General features: G+C 43.5%; 1 protein-coding gene across 1 annotated transcript in view; it reads right to left on the reverse strand.

The window, feature by feature from the left end:
- LOC144821250 (EF-hand calcium-binding domain-containing protein 6-like) overlaps window positions 1-18,720 on the reverse strand; it is a 403,952-nt gene that overhangs the window by 230,656 nt on the left and 154,576 nt on the right. Inside the window, exons 6-7 of the mRNA XM_078678029.1 lie at window positions 14,466-14,603; window positions 7,837-7,937 (exon numbers count right to left, since the gene is read on the reverse strand). Coding sequence (XP_078534155.1) covers window positions 7,837-7,937; window positions 14,466-14,603 — 239 coding nt within the window. The remainder of the gene's footprint in view (window positions 1-7,836; window positions 7,938-14,465; window positions 14,604-18,720) is intronic.

The raw sequence follows: 18,720 nt of genomic DNA on the forward strand, positions 1-18,720 counted from the left end.
AACCGTAGATCCCATACAGATAACAATGAAAGAAAATGCAGTTTACCCTAACACTAAGCCTTACAAAATGAGTGCCGAAGTGAGAGCAGGTGTTGCCATTGAAGTACAGAAATTGCTAGAAGCAAACATCATACAGGAAGTAATGAGTAGCCCGTGTAATTCACCCATTATGGGCATCAAAAAGCCTAATGGCAAGTACCGAGTAGTGCAGGACCTGAGAAAGGTAAACAAAATTGTGGTTCCTTGCTGTCCTATTGTCCCAAACCCAGCAGTCATCCTGTATCAGATTCCCTGGGATGCTGAATGGTTCACTGTGATAGACCTATGTCATGCTTTCTTTTCGATCCCATTGCATCCAGATAGCAAATTTCTTTTCTCATTTGCTTTCAACAGTAACGTGTATGTCTGGAACAGGGTCCCCCAGGGGTACACAGAAAGCCCCTCTATCTTTAATCAGATCTTGAAAAAATGCCTTGAAACTTTAGTCTTACCTGGAAAATCTGTTCTGGTACAGTACATTGACGACCTATTGGTGGCGTCTAAAAGCCATAGGGATTGCGTGGTTGACACCATTGCCCTACTGAATCACCTGAGTGAAAAGGGACATAAAGTGGCCCCTGAAAAATTACAGTTCTGTTCGAAATCAGTGAAATATCTGGGACACCAGATAGAAAAAGGTATCAGAAAAGTCACCTCAGAGAGAGTCAGAATAATTCAGAATATGCAGTTACCCCGTACTCAGAAAGAAATCAGAATGTTCCTCGGAGTTGTAGGTTATTGCAGGCAATGGATTGTAGGATTTGCAGTTCTTGCAAACCCTTTGATACAAATGACAAAGAAAGGAGCAAAGGACCCAGTTGAATGGAATGACGAGAGCTTAACAGCTTTCACACAGTTGCGAAATTGCCTGTGTACAGCTCCTGCTCTGGGAATGCCTGACTACTCCAAGGAGTTTGGCTTATTCTGTGACACTCGTGACAATTGTGCATTGTCAGTCCTGACTCAGGAGCATGGGTTGATCAGAAGGCCTGTGGCATATTTTTCTGCCACTTTGGATCCAGTGGCTGCTGGACTACCTGGATGTCTAAAAGCTGTAGCTGCAACTTGCACCAGTTTAGAACAAAGTGAGTCTATCATTATGGGACATCCTGTAACTGTATATGTTCCACATGCAGTTGTGATCCTATTGACTCGTACAAAAACTCAGTATCTCACCCCTAGTCGGCTGACTAAATATGAGAGGATTCTCATGGGTGCTGCAAATATCGTTATTACCCGATGTAACATTTTAAACCCTGCCACTCTACTCCCGGACTCAATGGTAATGGAAGAGAAGGGAGATAATGAGCATGACTGCATTAACCTGACAGAGTTCAGTACCAAACCTCGCCCAGACATTAAAGAAACTCCTTTGCCTGTGCATGATGTGGAATGGTTCGTGGATGGTTCATGCCTAAGACATGAACTAGGAGGCCTAAGTGCTGCCTATGCTGTGGTCACGTTAAGCAAAATTGAAGAAGCATCTTATCTATTTGGAGTAAAGTCTGCACAAGTAGCCGAATTGATCGCCCTGATAAGAGCTTGCAAATTGGGAAAAGACAAAAAAGTAACAGTGTATACTGATAGTCAGTACTGTTACGGGGTTGTGCATGACTTTGGCCAATTATGGCTACAAAGAGAATTCCTGACTTCTTCAGGTACCCCCATTCGAAATGGAAAAGTTGTCCAAGACCTTTTAGAGGCAATCCAATTACCAAAAGAATTGGCAGTGGTCAAATGTGTTGCTCATAAAAAGGGCCTTGACCCTGTATCTTTGGGAAATGATTTCGCTGATCGAGTGGCAAAACAATGTGCTAAGGATCGACTGAGAATAAATCCCAATCGGGGTGGGGTTGGAAACAGCTGCCAACTTAGAATGTTTGAAGAAGTGCCTACTTGGGATGAAGTGAGAGAATGGCAGCATGTGACGCCCTGGGAAGAGAAAGAGAAATGGAAAGAACAAGGTTGTAAACCGAGACGTGAGGATGGTGTCATGGTGGGCCCAAATGGTATGCCTGTGTTACCAAGACACCTGCTTGCCCCAATGGCTCGATTGATACATGAGGGATCACACATTGGGAGGGACGCCATGGTTCTGGTATTTCAACAGACTTGGTACAACAAGAAATTCAGGAAGGTAGCAGAGTCCCTTTGCCAGAGGTGCTTGACATGTCAGCAGTTCAACGCTGGCAAGAAAACAGAAGTTGAACTGATGAAAATTGGGAGATCAGGGGGTCCCTTTGTGAGAATACAAATTGATTTCATTACCATGCCACGATGTGAAGGAAAAAGATATGTCCTTGTCATTGTCTGCTTATTTTCAAAATGGGTGGAAGCTTACCCTGCCACACAGAATGATGCCATAACAGTAGCTAAGCTCCTACTAAAAGAGTTGATACCTAGATTCGGGGTTCCAGTCTTTATTGACTCAGATAGAGGTACTCATTTTCAGAATGAAATTTTGGCCCAGCTTTGTACAGCATTTGGCATCACACAAAAGCTGCACTGTGCATATCATCGAGAGGCTTCTGGAGTGGTAGAACAGATAAACGGTACAATAAAAAATAGATTGGCAAAAATATGTGATTCTACTGGCTTGAACTGGATAAAAGCCCTGCCTCTTGTTCTGATGGGACTCAGAAGCATTCCAGATCGAAGAACAGGACTGAGCCCCCATGAAATATTGATGGGAAGAGTGATGAGACAAGCATGGGTACCAGGATACAAACTGTTAAGCATTTCTGATGATTTGGTACTTGAATACTGCAAGCAACTGGGTGACCAAGTGCGTTCTATCTCTCGCCAGATTGGGGCAGACGCCGTCGCCAACCCGACAACTCCAGTTCACAAATTGGTTCCTGGTGACTGGGTTAAGATAAAGAAGCATACTCGTTCAAGTTGCCTTGCGCCAAGGTGGGGGAAAAAGCGCCAAGTAATCCTGGTAACGACGACAGCAGTGAAGTGTGCAGGAGTTCCCAAGTGGATCCATGCCACCCAAACCAAGAAGGTGATACCAGACGAGGAGCCTGGAGCTGAAGGTTGTCCAGCTGAGGGGTCTACAGACGTTGGTCCTGAAGTAGCTGATATCAGACGGCCGAGCACCAATCCCGTTGAGGGTCCTTTAGGCGTTGGTCCAGAGGCAGCCGATGACGTATGGCCGAGCACCAGTACTGCCGAGGAACCCACAGACGTTAGTCCGAAAGAAGCTGATGACGAGCTGCAAATGATTTGGCCAGAGGATTGGATACCCATAATCGATCTTACTGGAGATCCACTGAGAACAAGAGAGCGAATAAGAGAAGATAGAGAGTGGAATAGAGAGGTCGAGCAAGGCACAGGCGAAGACCCTCAGATCATTGAGATTCACATCAAAACTGAGGACGAAGAAGAAGGTCAGACAGGGTCAGAACAAGTGATCGATACTCCTCCACAGACTCCTAATGTCGAAAAGGGACAGACTAGACATAGTGTAATAGTTCGAGCAGAAGAAAATCAAGGGATCGAAGTGCTCGAGCAGGATCAGACAGAACTAGGAGAACATGTTCAGGACATAGAAACAGAGACAGTTGAAAGCGAAACACAAAATATACCTGAACCAGGCCAGCTTAGTAACCAGGCAGAAGAAATAGATACAAGACCTGGGACTAGTCAGACAGAAAGGGAGAAGACAGAAATTGAAGTGCCACAAACAAGTGAAAATAAAAGGACATTAGAAGAAAGCCAAATAACAGTGCCAGCTAAAAGACTCAAGAAAAAGAAGCACATTGAGCCAAGGTATATTAAGAGACTAAGATTAAGAATAAAAACAGTCCAAGAGAAACTTGCAGATATAAGAAAAAGTCCCCGAATTGCAGAAATACCTGAAGATAACTCCAAGAGAAGGAGTGAAAGAATAAAAAGACAAAACGAAAAATACAAGGATCCAGAGTGGACCTACTTAATCTTGGAAAACTTTGAGGATCTTGATATTACTGACGAAAGCGACGGAGAACAAATTCCGGATTACTCTGCAGAGGAAGAGGAAGAACCTCCGTGAAATTGGTCAGCAATAAAAATACCTGGAAAAAGCTACAAAGAGGGGTTAAAATTTCCTTCTGAGCCAAAATGTCTGATTCAAACGTGAGTGGTAGACCTAGCCGCAGTTGTTGCAAAACATGCTGCAAAGTGTGTATATGTAGTATAGTTATAGTAATATTAATTTGGATAGGATTAACAGTTTTCATTCCCTTTCTGGTTAGCAAAAATACTAATATTGACCCTACTCAGATTACCGACACTGAAGAACTGACAACACGAAGTGTAGAAAGACGTGAGAAAGCACTCAGACAGACAAAACGTGACTTAGAAGCATCAGATGAGGAAGGACTACATTACCACGGAGTTAGAAACAAGACACATTTAAATGTTTTCGCAAATTTGTTAGTGCATTATGTAGAAACTATGGCGATAGAAGATTGCTATGTCTGCATGAAGCTACCTACTTCTGTGACTGAAGGCGTGACATATCATCATCTACCTCTAACCTATGGAATCTCCTGTAGTATTTTAGCAAGCTTATTTTACAAGAGAGGACCGTTACAGTACTATTATTCTAACAATGACGTGATCTTTTCTGAACTTCCCATTCGTGGAAATCTGAATCCTGTACATACCAAAAGTGACGTAATACGATATATGGGAGACTATTTTCTGACTATAGGCAATATAGACATAGCTGAAGCACACGGAGATAACTTGACCTGTTCATTACATGAACAAGAAAAGGTATTTTTAAACATGGCAGAGAAAAGAAGGGAGAGTTTCCAAAGAAAAGCAAATGACAAAAGGCAGAAAACACCTAAATGGGCTGAGAACATGGAAAGCACCTCAAATGGCGGGGCAGGGCCTGCTTTGTTGCTGGATTTCGAGAAGAAAGGGAAACTCTGTCTTCACCGCGAGAAGACTAGTTATTATAATAACATTTTCATTGGTTCCAGTCAATGTGAACACAATTACAAGGTAATTGGAGGTTGGGGATTTAAAAATGGGTCAGAGCCTGTGTTTCCTGGAATTTATTATATATGTGGAGACAAGGCTTATTTGAAATTGCCGGATCACTGGTATGGAAGCTGCTATTTTGGCATTGTCTTCCCGAAAATATACCATGTGAATGAAATTGCTGGAAGCAGTGAAAATACTAATGGCTTAGTGCGTAGCAAAAGAGAAAGCGTAGGTGAAATAATGGGTAGTATTTTTAGTGCACTAATACCTGGAGTGGGAGTGGTTCTGAACACTCACAGAATTTGCAAATTGTCCACAATAGTGGATGTGTTGTCTACTGACACAGCTCATGGATTTCTGTTGGTCAGTACTGAAATGGTTGCGATCAGATCAATGTTTTGCAGAACAGACTTGCTCTTGACACCTTATTAGCAAAAGAGGGCGGAGTCTGCCGGATGTTGAAGGCGCAACATTGTTGCACTTACATTCCGGACAAGAGCGTACAGCTCAAAAGATATGTGAAAAACATTACTAATTTGGAAAAAGAACTCAAACCACTCGAGGTTGACAGTGCCTGGAAGAGACTGGTTGATGGTCTCTCCAATGTAGGTCATTGGTTTGCTAGTTTAGGTAAAAGCTTATTGTTAAAGGTACTGATGCCAATTGGAGTGATAGGTCTTATCCTATTTCTCATATTCGTCTGTTGCAAATGTCGAAAGCATACTAAGAAATACCAAGTGAATGCAAGAGGAGTGAAACGGAGTGCGGATGAACTTGAATTGTAAGAAATGAATAATCAGATTTATAAAAAGGTGAAAAATTCTCACCCTACCAAAACTGAGAAAGAGAAGCTGAATCGTTTGTTGGAAGAGATAGAAATGTACAAGGTGTGAAAGAAAGTTGGCATCTGGTTCCATTTTTTGTGATGATAGTAAATATCATCAAAGAGGGGATTGATAGACCAAGATTTCGCATCGCGACTTGCTCGATTCATGAACCTCGAAACCGTTGTAACCTCGTAACGAATTGTATGTTTTACTAATATCTTCTATTTTCGATATATATGTATGATAGAGAAGCTTGCTTATGTGTTTTACTAATACGATTAATCCGTGTTTTAAAAATGGCCGCTGCTTGACTTTCCTCTTCTGCGCATGCGTCAGTCACACTCACGTGACTTCATGTAGAGATAGTTTTGGAGGGAAAGGGTGCGCATGCGTAATAAGCAATAAGATGGCTATAACGTGGTGAAGCTTTGTGCTGCTGCTCTTGTGAAATTGTTCGTTGCAACTCACCAATAATGCCTAGCATATTTTTATAATGATAAACCTGTAGTGTGAAATCATGACATGTAATACATTCATTTATTTCTATGTACTAATTTGTTTCCGCTTACTTTTCATGTATCCTCGGCACTGAGCGGTAATGGGGGCTTGGGAGTCCATCTTGGAGGGTACTTCTGCGCAGAATCAATCGATGGTGAAGATGGCATTGAAACCAAGCCAAAGAAGGTTGTTGGCAGAGCCTGCATGCGAACATGCACCTTCACCCAGCCAGAAGCATCTAGATTGTATTATATTGTAACACATTGTATTCTTTTGCATTGTATTCCGTGCGACTTCTCGTGGGAACCCCAATCTTGCTAGGCGGCACCTTAGGATGCAAATTAGGCCTTAGAATAGTCTGTTCTGATTGGTGTGTTAACCAAAGCCTACCTTAGGACCAATCCAAATTGGGGATTCTGACACTTTGCAACATTTGGGGGGTGGTACCCTGTCCCAAAACAGTATAACTAGCCTAGGTTTAGCTAGAGAAATTGTCCGACTTGTCTGAATAGCTGACCTGTCACTGACCCAACGCACTCAATAGGTGACTTGATACAGAGGTGCTGCGGAGCTCTCTGTCCGAAATCTGACCATAGACTCTGAAGGTTTTACTGAACCTTAAGTGCTGGCGGAGCACTTTTCTGGGGAATTCGCTGACCCAATCGGGGTCCTGATCGATAGCTGCAGAGAGGGTGGAGCGCAGGCATTGCTTCCGAACTGCGTGTGCTGGTCGTATCCTGGTGGTCCTGTCCTGATCCGAATCTGGGTTTCCTGTCCTGTCCTGGGGTGTCCATTCTGCACCTGCTGTCCCACTGAGGGTTATCCTTCCTTGAGGGTTTTCCTGTCCTTAACTGACCCATGGCCAGGGTTGGTTTTCACACCAGTCTAGGTAAATATTGCTCTGAAACTCTTAAAACTGCACCTTTCTATTTTTCTGTCTTTGCTTCAATAAAGACATATCTTTGCACGTGAATAATTTTCCATGCTTTCTCCTGCAACCATTGCATTTCATAAAGTCAATTGCATTTGATTTCATAGCGTGTTCCTATGTTACCTTACCTTTTAGAAATCATTTTCTGTATTGCAGTTTGCAACTTCCTGATATGGTCTTGGTTTTTCTCTCGAAAACTGACTAAGTAACTCAGATTTATAGCGTGTTCACTTTGCCCTATTTGCTCCTTGACGTCTAGCCTGAATGCTGATCCTCAACCACTGATCTGCATCCAGCGCTAGGGCATCTGTGCCAGACCTGATGTACACTTTAAGAAAGCACCAAATAAATAAATGCATGATTAATAAACATGATCCTGCCTAAATAAGTGGCTACTAGCCCAAAGAGGGTATTTTCAGTTGATACCAGTAATATGGAGAGTTCAGACAAAAGGCAGAAGCCAACCTTCATTCCTTGCACAGCATTTCTGTCTCCTAGAACATCTCAAACTTTACACTTCAAACATGGCAGCCGTGCGAACCACACACAAAGTCAGGTTACCCAAAGGCTCCGCGTGCTTTGAAGACGCATTTCGGAATTCGATGCCCAGACGTTTAAGGAGGGCATCCCCTTTCAGGACTCCTGTGCCATTAGTATCATATCTGCAAAGAAAGGAAATGATGAATTAGAGAATTTTTGGGTTGGCAAAAAGTCTGCCCGTCAGATACATTTTAAAACATTTTCTAGAACATAGCAGTTATTTTTAATAGCAATTTTGAAACTTCACTGCAACATCTAGTTGCAATTCATACATGGTTTCCTAATGAAACCAGTGGGTCCTTTTACAAAGACACAGGGTTACCTGATGTACACCGGTGAGGGTCTTCGCTTCCTCTTCAACACACTTCATAAAGCTTAGAGGTGAACTTTACACTCATTGTGACATTTCCCCAACCTTAAATGCAATCTATCGATGGTAACCTCACCTTTTCCTGAGTTTGTGCTATTTCTAAACATGAGTGCCAGTTTTTGCGTGCCCTCATTTTACTTAGATGCGCAAAGTGTTTTGTGATTGAAACTCTCAGGTACACTTCAAGGGTCGACTTGTAATTTCAAATCAGTGTGTAACTGGTAGTCATTGGACACACAGCAGTATAAACACTACATGGTGGTAACTTAGCATGTCCACTGAGAGCCTCATAGTCAACATGGTTAAGGAAGCTGACTAGAATAGAAGACCTTTTTACAAAAAACAGTGGACCCTAGTATTTGAAAGGATCAGGGTAAGAATAGACATACACTAGATAGTTAGTATGTCCTTTGTCCAGCCGGACAGGAATTTATTTAGGAAAATACACAAAGTAAAGGAGAATCTTAAGGTAATGTCAAGTGGGCACAGCCTGTGGCCCACAAGTAACAAGACAAAACAAAAGGTTTCAGGCAAAAGCAAACAAGGCGGTCTGCGTACTATTAATCAGTGAACAGACATGATTTCATTCTAAAGTACCATTGTACAGAGCATTGAGACATTTAAGGAACTTATGGTACTATTGTGTCGATGACGTTTCGATGCTTAACACTAGGATACATGGCATCATCTTCAGGACAATTATATCATTCATGTTTGTCTTGAGAAGTGATAATTACAATTGCCTATCATACTACATTCAATAAACACAAATTCTAAATATTTAGGAAATGTGGGAAGGAAGGGGGAGAAAGGAAAAGCATATGTTATAGTGCTAGGCATGTTTAAAGGACCAGTGGTGACTTGAATACACTTGGTGAAATGTGACATCATCTTTTGTGACTGCTGTGTCTAGCATTCGTGTGCTGGAATCGGCGGTAGCTGTTGCCCTTCTTATGCATAGTTGTGGTGACTCACACGTAGTTGTCTCAGTGCGTGTGAAGTCGCATGCATATGGGTGGTCACTTTCGGTCAGTACAAGTGTGCACTTCTCAAGACAAACATGAATGATATAATTGTCCTGAAGATGATGCCATGTATCCTAGTGTTCGGCATCAAAACGTTGTCGACACAATAGTACCATATGTTCCTTAAATGTCTCAATGCTCTGTACAATGGTACTTTAGAATTAAATCATGTCTGTTCACTGATTAATAGTACGCAGACCGCCTTGTTCGCTTTTGCCTGAAACCTTTTGTTTTGTCATGTTCCTTGTGGGTCACAGGCTGTGCCCACTTGACATTATCTTAAGATTCTCCTTTACTTTGTGTATTTTCCTAAATAAATTCCTGTCCGGCTGGACAAAGGACATACTAACTATCTAGTGTATGTCTATTCTTAACCTGATCCTTTCAAATACTAGGGTCCACTGTTTTTTGTAAAAAGTTAACGCCCAAGGTCCCTAGTGAATTACCTTTGGGTTCCCTTGTTTCCTAATAATAGAATAGAAGACCTGCAGCTACTTTTATAGGTGAGCTTCACTTTAGCCCCAAGCCAATAGGAAGAGCCGCATGATTCTGCAGGTGATGCTGAGTCTGACATCCACAATCTGCAGCATTAGCATCCAAATCTGGTGGTGGAAGCACAGACGGAGACCAGACGACCTCTCAAGAATCTACGGGGATGCCAGAAGTGCCTCTGGGGGACGAAGTCACGATACCCTCTGGGATATTAGTCCAAAGAAGTAGTTTATTTGCGAGGCAAATAATGGAAAACTGTACTGGGTACATTCTGCTTCAGTGCCAGCAGACTTGTTATGTTATGTTATGTTATTTTGTGACTTTTATAGCGCACGGCTACTCAATGAGTGTCCCGGCGCTTTATTGACATCCTAAAAGCAAACATAACACATAAAGAATAAAGAGGGAAGCACAAAAAGAATTTTAATTGTTTTGTAAAATCAAAGAGGCAAACAGCCAGGTTTTGAGAGCCTTTCTAAAAGATAGCAAATTAGAGTTGCTTCGTAACAGAAAAGGCAGAGAGTTCCAAAGCTGAGGAGCCCGAAGCATAAAGGAACGACCTCCCAGTCGAGCCTTCCTCACACGGGGTACAACGGCAAGAAGCTGTGATCCAGATCTCAAAGATCGCGACGGGCAATATTGCTTGAGCCTCTTCTGCAGGTATTTAGCCCCAGTTGAGTAAAAGGCCTTATGGGCAAGGGTCAGAGTTTTAAAAACTATCCGCTGTCGGATAGGCAGCCAATGGAGTGCCTGTAACAGGCCAGAAGCATGCGCTCGCCTATGCAAGCCAAAAATGGCGCGAGCCGCCGCATTTTGGACCACCTGCATCCGCTGCAGGAGGTATTCGGGCAGGCCAAGATATAAGATGTTAGCATAGTCCAATCTTGAACCAATCAAGGCCTGGACCGCAATCCTCCTGTGATCTTCTGAGAGCAGCGGAAAGAACTTCCGCAACATGCGGAGAAGTCCAAAACACGAGCCTGTAAGAGTGAGGATCTGAGATCTGAGGGTCAGACCGTTGTCAATTTTGACCCCCAGATTCTTTGCTACCTGCGACGACTGGCTCGGAGGAGACATGTCTGACGGCCACCACATCTGCCAGTCCGGGTCGGATTGGCAACCGAAGAAGAGTACCTCCGATTTATCTGAGTTGCACTTGAGGCTGTTTAGTTGGAGCCATTTGAAAACAGCCCCAAGGCACTCACAGATACTCTCTCCGTCAAAATCCTCCCCTTTCCGGCAGGTGAAGAGCAGCTGGGTGTCATCCGCATAGGATACGATCTGGGCTCCATAGGACTCCGCCAGGGCCGCCAATGGGGTCATGAAGATGTTAAACAGAGTCGGGCAGAATAGGACAAACTAGTGAACGTCAAAGGGCCAGTGCCCCTCAAACCTGGAGAATTTAAAGATGGGCGAGAAAGGCTTGGAGTTTGTCAAATGAAAGGCTTTGACTTTTATTGACACGGGAAGCTAGTACAGCGTCCTGAAGACATAGGAAAGACAAACACAAGGGGAGAAGATAGTAGTGAGAAATTATAGGGTTTGAGTAGCACATTATATACCTCTGAAAGCACTAAAGATGTAAAGAGAAAAAGGACACTCATAGTCTAATCGTTTGTTTCTAGTATAGAAGTATGAATCCATTCTGACGGGTGCAAACACTCTGAAATAATCAGAATCTCACTCACAGTCATAGCAAATTGAGAAGAGCTATTCAATGCCCCTGTCGACCAAACGGGAGTCAGCATTAAAAACATGATTTCCACTTTTGTCCTCTGTTCAGCATTGGAGCAAATCCTCACAGTGACCCTAGATGGTAGCAGCACCAATGAGAACATGATGGCAGACTTGGCCTGTTGAGGCGTTTTAAAAGATCTATTTGACACGTGGAATTTGGCGGGACTCAGCAAATATGATACTCATTCTTAGATGGCAGTCTGCAGTCTGGGAACTGAAAGTATTCTTATTTTTTTCAGTTATACAAACTAATGATAGGTAGGTGCGCCACAGTGATCATTGGAGAGGGGATCTGGCCTAACTGCCAGACCTTGAATGCGGGGAACCCGGTTCAAGTCTCGTCAATGATGCTCAACATCCTGGTATCTGGGCAAATCACATAATCTCCCTGTGCCTAACAAAAAAAATCGAATGCGTCCTTCTGTAACGTAATTGGTGCTCATGTAAAGCGCACTGATACCTGATACCTTCGGGTCAAGATCGCGCTATATAAAAATAGAAAATAAATTTAAAAAATGGTGTATTTCCATCATTCAAAGCCAAATATCCCAATTTTTCAATGTGACACATCACAGAATTTGCAATTGTTGGTGGCCACCATAACTTCTTTCACTTGACACGAGATGCACTGAATTGAGGCTCAATGACAACAGTGACACTGTGGACAGGAGGAAGGAAAAAAGTAGCTAAAGAACTCACAGAAAAATCAATCAGAACAAAATGGATTGATATTATTTCAGCAAAAACTATCAATCGATATGAAAGTATAGATAACTGTTTTAATGGCAGTAATAGATCCTGTTGGAATCAGCAACCTTTCATTTAGGTAGAAATTACTGGTGATGCAGCTTATAAGCAGCTAGATCCTTAGACAGATACCTAAACCAATTAACCCGTTCCGTACTGCCGTCGGCCATTGGTCGACGGCAGCACTACCTCCCTAGTGCTGCCGTCGGCCAACGGCCGACGCAGCCCCGCCCACCCTTTAGAACGCCTGCACCGCGGCGGAAAAAACACTGCGGTTAAGGTGTTAAAAGACATCTTGAGTTGCACATGAAGAAACGCGCAGTAATCACACGATAAAGAGCCATGAAAAATGAGTTACTGCCTCATGAAAGCATGCAGATACATTGCATCAAAAATGCAATCATATACATTAAATAACATAGATTCATATTTTTAACGAGCTTTAATTGTTATTTCAATGTGTATTAAAAAGTTAAAGTGATGTACTCACTTGATATAAGATTCCTAACCATACTTGTTGAAATGATAATATGTGTGAAGAATTAATTAAATCTAACAAGAAATAGATAATTGTACTTGTGGTATTGAAGGGTTCATTCTGAATGTCATCATTGCATATATGAAATTGTGCAATAAATAAGAGAAAGAGAAAGTGGTGCTGCATAGTTATATTGAATGCAAACAAATCTTCATATATGCACTAATGTAAATCATTAGAAATTATATTAATATTTTATGATTGAAATAATATCAAATGTAGATACTTTGAGAATGCAGGAATATGCCATAGCTATATGTGATCTTTACAGTTGCCTATAAATTGAAAGAATCTTAGAGAATTTTTCTTATTCATGAAATACATTTTTTCATTACTTTATATTCTGCACATGGTTTAAAATAAATATGAGAGGCCTGCATTTTCTTCTTTTCTTACACTGTTTTTCCCTTGTGAGAAGGTTTCATAAACTTCCAAAGTGAAGCTAAACTGTGTCTTACTAGAAGAGTCCTCACCCGCTTACAAGGACTGTTTGCAACAAAAGTTGCAGCATTGGAAACATTTGCTATGGGAAAAAGTCCTCTTGAAATTTTCCATGTGCCTCCTGCTAAAGGATCCTTTTTTTGAAGTTTACGTATACCGCATGATCTAACAATTTATGTGAACAACACCTCCTCTTTCTATAATATCTATAGTATCTTCTTTATGTTTCATGACAACCATCCTACACAAACTGACCAATGGACTTAGTGGTCTGACATGATGAGGTGGCCAAGGAGATATCACTGCCAGAACTAGAGGTTTATAATATACATTGATTTGAGAAAGTTGAAGCTAGATTTTTTGGGATTACGTTGGTGATGAACAGACTGACTGGTTTGTTCTGATTTTCTGGATCCGAACCAGACCTGCTATCAAAGATTGCCTTTGGGAACCTTTGCGGACTGTATGTGCTTCCTTTCGGACCGATGCATACGCTGCGTGCAACTTTCGTGGACCTTTTATCAATGGGACACTGCCAATGAGCTGTTATAACTCAGGTCTTTGCTGAAGTTTCCAGAGCTTCTTGTCACCGTATGGCAATGCTAAAGTGATTAGATTGTTTAGCACTCTTTAGATCTTAAATGTTTATCAATTATGTACTACCCTTTGAATGTCTTTGATAAATTTACCTTTTAACTAAAGCAGAGTCTATGTTTATTGTGACTTATCTCCTTAAGTTGATTGTGCATTCCAATTGATTACTGACAGAGAAAGATCGACATAGAGAGAGCTCTCATCAGGTATGAATGTTATTGTTTTGAATTGCCTTAACAGAACTATTGGCTTGCATTTTTAGTCCAGCTAAATTTCTTTAGAAGGGTCAGATTAGCAGTGATAATTCTTTATTTTTATAGTCTGGTATTGAGAGTCATACACATGAATCTAATTATTAATTTGTGAATTGGTTATCCAATTCCTGATACTCATTGAGTATCCGGATGCTAGATCTCTTATATCAAACCCCTCAGTAGCGCAATACAAGATCCATCGGAGGATCGAGTGAGTGTCAGAAGAATTCAAACATATGATGAGAGTAGAGAAAAGAGGGGCCCAAAGATTTCCACTGCAACACTGTCTCATGCACTGGTTTGGTGGACATGGTATGGATTTGTCACCTGCAGCCAGCTGTCCCAGTGTTTGCTACTGCACTGACAAACTCCTCCATTAGCAGCAGTGAGTTAGTGTGGTATTGTATCTGCTCTAATGCTAGCATCAACCACCAAGGTGGACCACATGTTACCTCTTCCATAGTTTCTCAAACTCCTCGTCCTCCATGAAGAAGCCCAACTGGTTCAGCACATTCCGAAATTCAGCGGCCAGGATGCGCGCAGAGCCTCCCGGGTTCTTCTGTGGTATCAGATCTGCCAGGTCCAGAAACCTAGATCCAACAGAAAGGAGGGTGAGCGTTCTCAATTTTGAAACTTCAAAGAATATCATGCCAATATACTGACACCCTGAACATCACTACCTCTTCTCTTCTTCGTTTATCAGTTTTCTGTGATGCAAGAGAAAGCTTTACTTGCATTATTGTCGTTTCAATTACTTGTGCTCTATTACCCAGTCTAAGACAATCTCAAATAGAGACTGCAAATATGAGATTAGTGAGTTACTAAGTGACACAGTGACTGAATTAGTGGAGAACAATTTTTATTTGCAGAAGCGCATTGCTGGGTCGCGCTTACCTTTGGCTGGACACCGTGTGGACCGCTTGACCGCTGACCAACCTCGCCGGCCATAGAGAGGAGGAGCTGATCGAGAGACCCCTCAGGGACCAGGAACTAACTTCGGCGGAGGGCTGCAGGGCTGCGAGCGTGCCAGGGACTCCAAATCCCAGGAGTCCCTGATAGACCGGTGACAACTTCCGGTCCGCTCTCCCTGCCGGCCCACCCACCGCCCACCGGAGGGCTTTTTAAACCCTTTGCAGCACAGCGTTTGTTGGGAGAACAATTTTTATTTGCAGAAGCGCATTGCTGGGTCGCGCTTACCTTTGGCTGAACACCGTGTGGACCGCTTGACCGCTGACCAACCTCGCCGGCCATAGAGAGGAGGAGCTGATCGAGAGACCCCTCAGGGACCAGGAACTAACATCGGCGGAGGGCTGCAGGGCTGCGAGCGTGCCAGGGACTCCAAATCCCAGGAGTCCCTGATAGACCGGTGAAAACTTCCGGTCCGCTCTCCCTGCCGGCCCGCCCACTGCTCTCTGACACTGCTTTATCTGGGGTCATCCCTCCCGCAGCGCGGGACGCAGCCCGGAGCAAAGACCGGGCTAAGAGCGGGCCGTTTGAGGCCGATCGAGGACGGCAGAAGACGGCCCCGGCCCATAACCCCTATATTGTTTTTGTGATACACCCAAGGTAGGCGGGATAGTTAACCTCTATTTATTCATCTATTTTAAAACCCCGAGCGCCTGGACTCAAGAAACATTTTATTGTCTGCGAGGATTTTTATGATATTATAATCATTTTGTGTAAATAGCGTGTCTAGTTGCCATTTCCTCTACTGCTGTCAATTAGAAAATATGTCATTACGTTCAGGTAAAACACGCATAGTTCAAGTCCAAACTCCCAAAGGTGTGGTTTCAGGGCCATTAGATGCGTTTATTACTCGTGCCACAGGAATACTTGAAAAAGAAATTGCTATGGTAGAAAAACGTCTTTCACTTGACTTACTCAGTGGAAAGCGCTCTTCATTGGGTAGGTTGGCCACGATCCCTAGCCCCGTGGCACAAGCACAAGCTCATGCAGCCTTTAACTGTATCCACTCAACTACCACCGAGGCCTTAGTCCATATGGATAGTGAGGGTGCTGATTCTCCTGTACATACACCAGTCCATGCTGAACACCACCTGGATGATCTTGAGGCAAGTAGAGAAACCGCATCCCAGGTTAGTTTTGAGTCAGATTATACCTCAGAAATCACCCACTCACCTCCCGATTCTCCAAAGACTGTTTCCACTAGACCGACCCACATGGATTCGGCAGGCACCGACATGGTAACAAGGAAGAGAAAGCACGACACAAGCCATATGGGGGGGAGAGAACGCAAAATGCCTAAACTAAAAGTAAAAGACACCACCGGTAATCCCTACGGCAATCCCACATCACCAGCTATGGGTTATCTTAGTGATAAACAACGTCCCAGTACATTTCCCAATGTCTTATGCCCTTCCCTCACCATTTTAGGATCTTCTGATCCATGTCCTACCTGTCAAAACAGTGATGAATCACTGTTGGTTAAAATTGAGGCCCTGATGAAAAATCTTTTACTACCTGTTCTGGAGCGGACCAGGTTAATGACTTTAAAAATAGACACCCTGGAGGCAGTAGTAAATACGAACTCAGCCCTACTACTATCTCTAACTGGCCAGAGCCAAGGGGGGACTAAACCAATTCACTCAGCCCCCAAGCCAACAAATACTTCCACCTCTGTTAATAATAAACTCCCTGGGGCAGCAATCAACAGACCAACAAGGGGTGGAGATCCTAAGACCACATCAAACAATGTAACTGAGGTCTCATCTCAACTTACAAATAGGACGAAGCCCACGGACAAATCAGATAGCCTAAACCCTGCTAGACCCCACTCAACCAAACCACCCTCCCTGGTCCAACCTAGTTCGAATACTTCCCGGCATCCCCCCCAAGGGTCTTTTGCTAACCATCACCGTAACACCATAAAACCTCTGGTAGAAAAACATCGCAGGCATACCAATCCGCGGGCCGACCTCCCTATTGAGGCTGCACTATATACAATAGTTTTGACTGGTGTGGCCCCCCTTCCACCTGGCAAGAGGGAGACTTTCGGCGACCTGCGCAATAAGGTGACCTATTGGCTAAATAAAAACCGACCACTACCCCCCTCTTTGCCAACTGAAATTCTGTTTGTAAGAAGGGTTGACTGGGTGGGCCATGGCACAAAAGACCTGGAGGGTGATTGCATTTTAATCTCGTTTAAGGACCCCTGGGTGGTGGAAATGATCAGCAGAAAAGCTAGGTTTGCCAGACAGGGGGATGTTCAGACACTGGGCCTATCATACTTTTATCCACATAGGCAAAGTAGTATCTCAACGGGATCCAGACACGGTCAACCTACCATCAGGAGCTACCCCACGACGAGGACTCCCCAACCTTCGCACTTCCCATTTCTTTTTAATCAATTTGGCCCATTATCCGATCTTGAGGCCAACGATTGACTCCAATCTCGGTCTTGCATAATCGAACCCACAGTAAATCCTGGGCCTCTGGCAGCTAGGCCGAGCGATAAACTCCCGGAGCCTGTAATTATAGAGGAAGAGCGAATGGGGGCATCAATAATAGTAGGAATTCCCATATCACCTCTAAGGAAAGTGGAAGCCTCCTTGAAGACAGGGGAAAATCAGAGCGCCAATGGGTGCACTAAAAATGGGTGGGACGCTGAGATCAGTCAGGGCACTCTAGTAGTTCTGGATTCGGTGGTACCCCCTGTGGTCCACGCCCCAGAATTACTTACCCTTGTGTCTTGGAATGTTGCGGGGGTTAAAAGTCGTATCCATTCTGACGACTGGCTGGAGTTCATGGATAAATATGATATTATCCTACTCCAGGAAACCTGGGCAACCGAACCAACATTTAGGCAGGGATATATAAACTTCTTTAAACCTGCAATTAGAAGTGCCAAAGGGAGAGCCTCAGGGGGCTTACTGATTTGGGTGAAACAATCCCTGGGATTTTATTCCACAGAAATCACAGTACAAGACCCTGATCTCCTCATCATTAAGCTCAGTAAGATTGGTTGTCGGGATCTGATCCTGATTAACATATACGCCCGAGGATTGCCAGGAGGCCGCCCCCCCCCCTGATGGAAACATTGGATACCATTCTAGCTGACCTAGATAGTGATCATGCCACCCTCCTAGCTGGAGACCTAAACTGTACCTTCGAGCCATTACCTGACTCAGGGGACAGTTGGGGCTCCGCGGAAGATGCAGTATGGGGTATTCCTGATCTGATGACCATCAAACCAGTAATTACAACTGAGGCAGCGGTGAATTGGACGGCTCTTTGTCTCAATAGGGGCCTTCGGGCTGTTAATGGCCGTGCAAAATCAGATCAGGAAGCGAATTTTACATTCGATAACGGGTTAAGAAAAAGCCGTATCGATTATATTCTGTTAAAATTAGGAGACTGGCCCCTGCTTGTGGACATGGCAGTACTTCCCCGTCCAGAAAGTGACCACAACCCCCTGTCCCTAAAATTAAAGATACCAGGTTTAGTATGATCCGAGAACCCCGGTACCTCACAGACTGGGGACGCCCTCCTAACCAATGATAGGAAGAGACTAAAATGGTCCAAAATTGTGGAGGATGTCACATTAAGGGATAAGATCAACGCAAAGGTTAGCAACACATATAGTGAGATGTTGGCATATGATCAGTTGGGGGACAATTCCGAAACGGCCAACTACATTATAAACCTCCATGATCGTTGCTTTGCCGACCTTAAATCCCTGCTCTCACA

This window comes from Lissotriton helveticus, chromosome 2_2 (assembly GCF_964261635.1).
Source record: "Lissotriton helveticus chromosome 2_2, aLisHel1.1, whole genome shotgun sequence".
Lineage (NCBI taxonomy): Eukaryota > Metazoa > Chordata > Amphibia > Caudata > Salamandridae > Lissotriton > Lissotriton helveticus.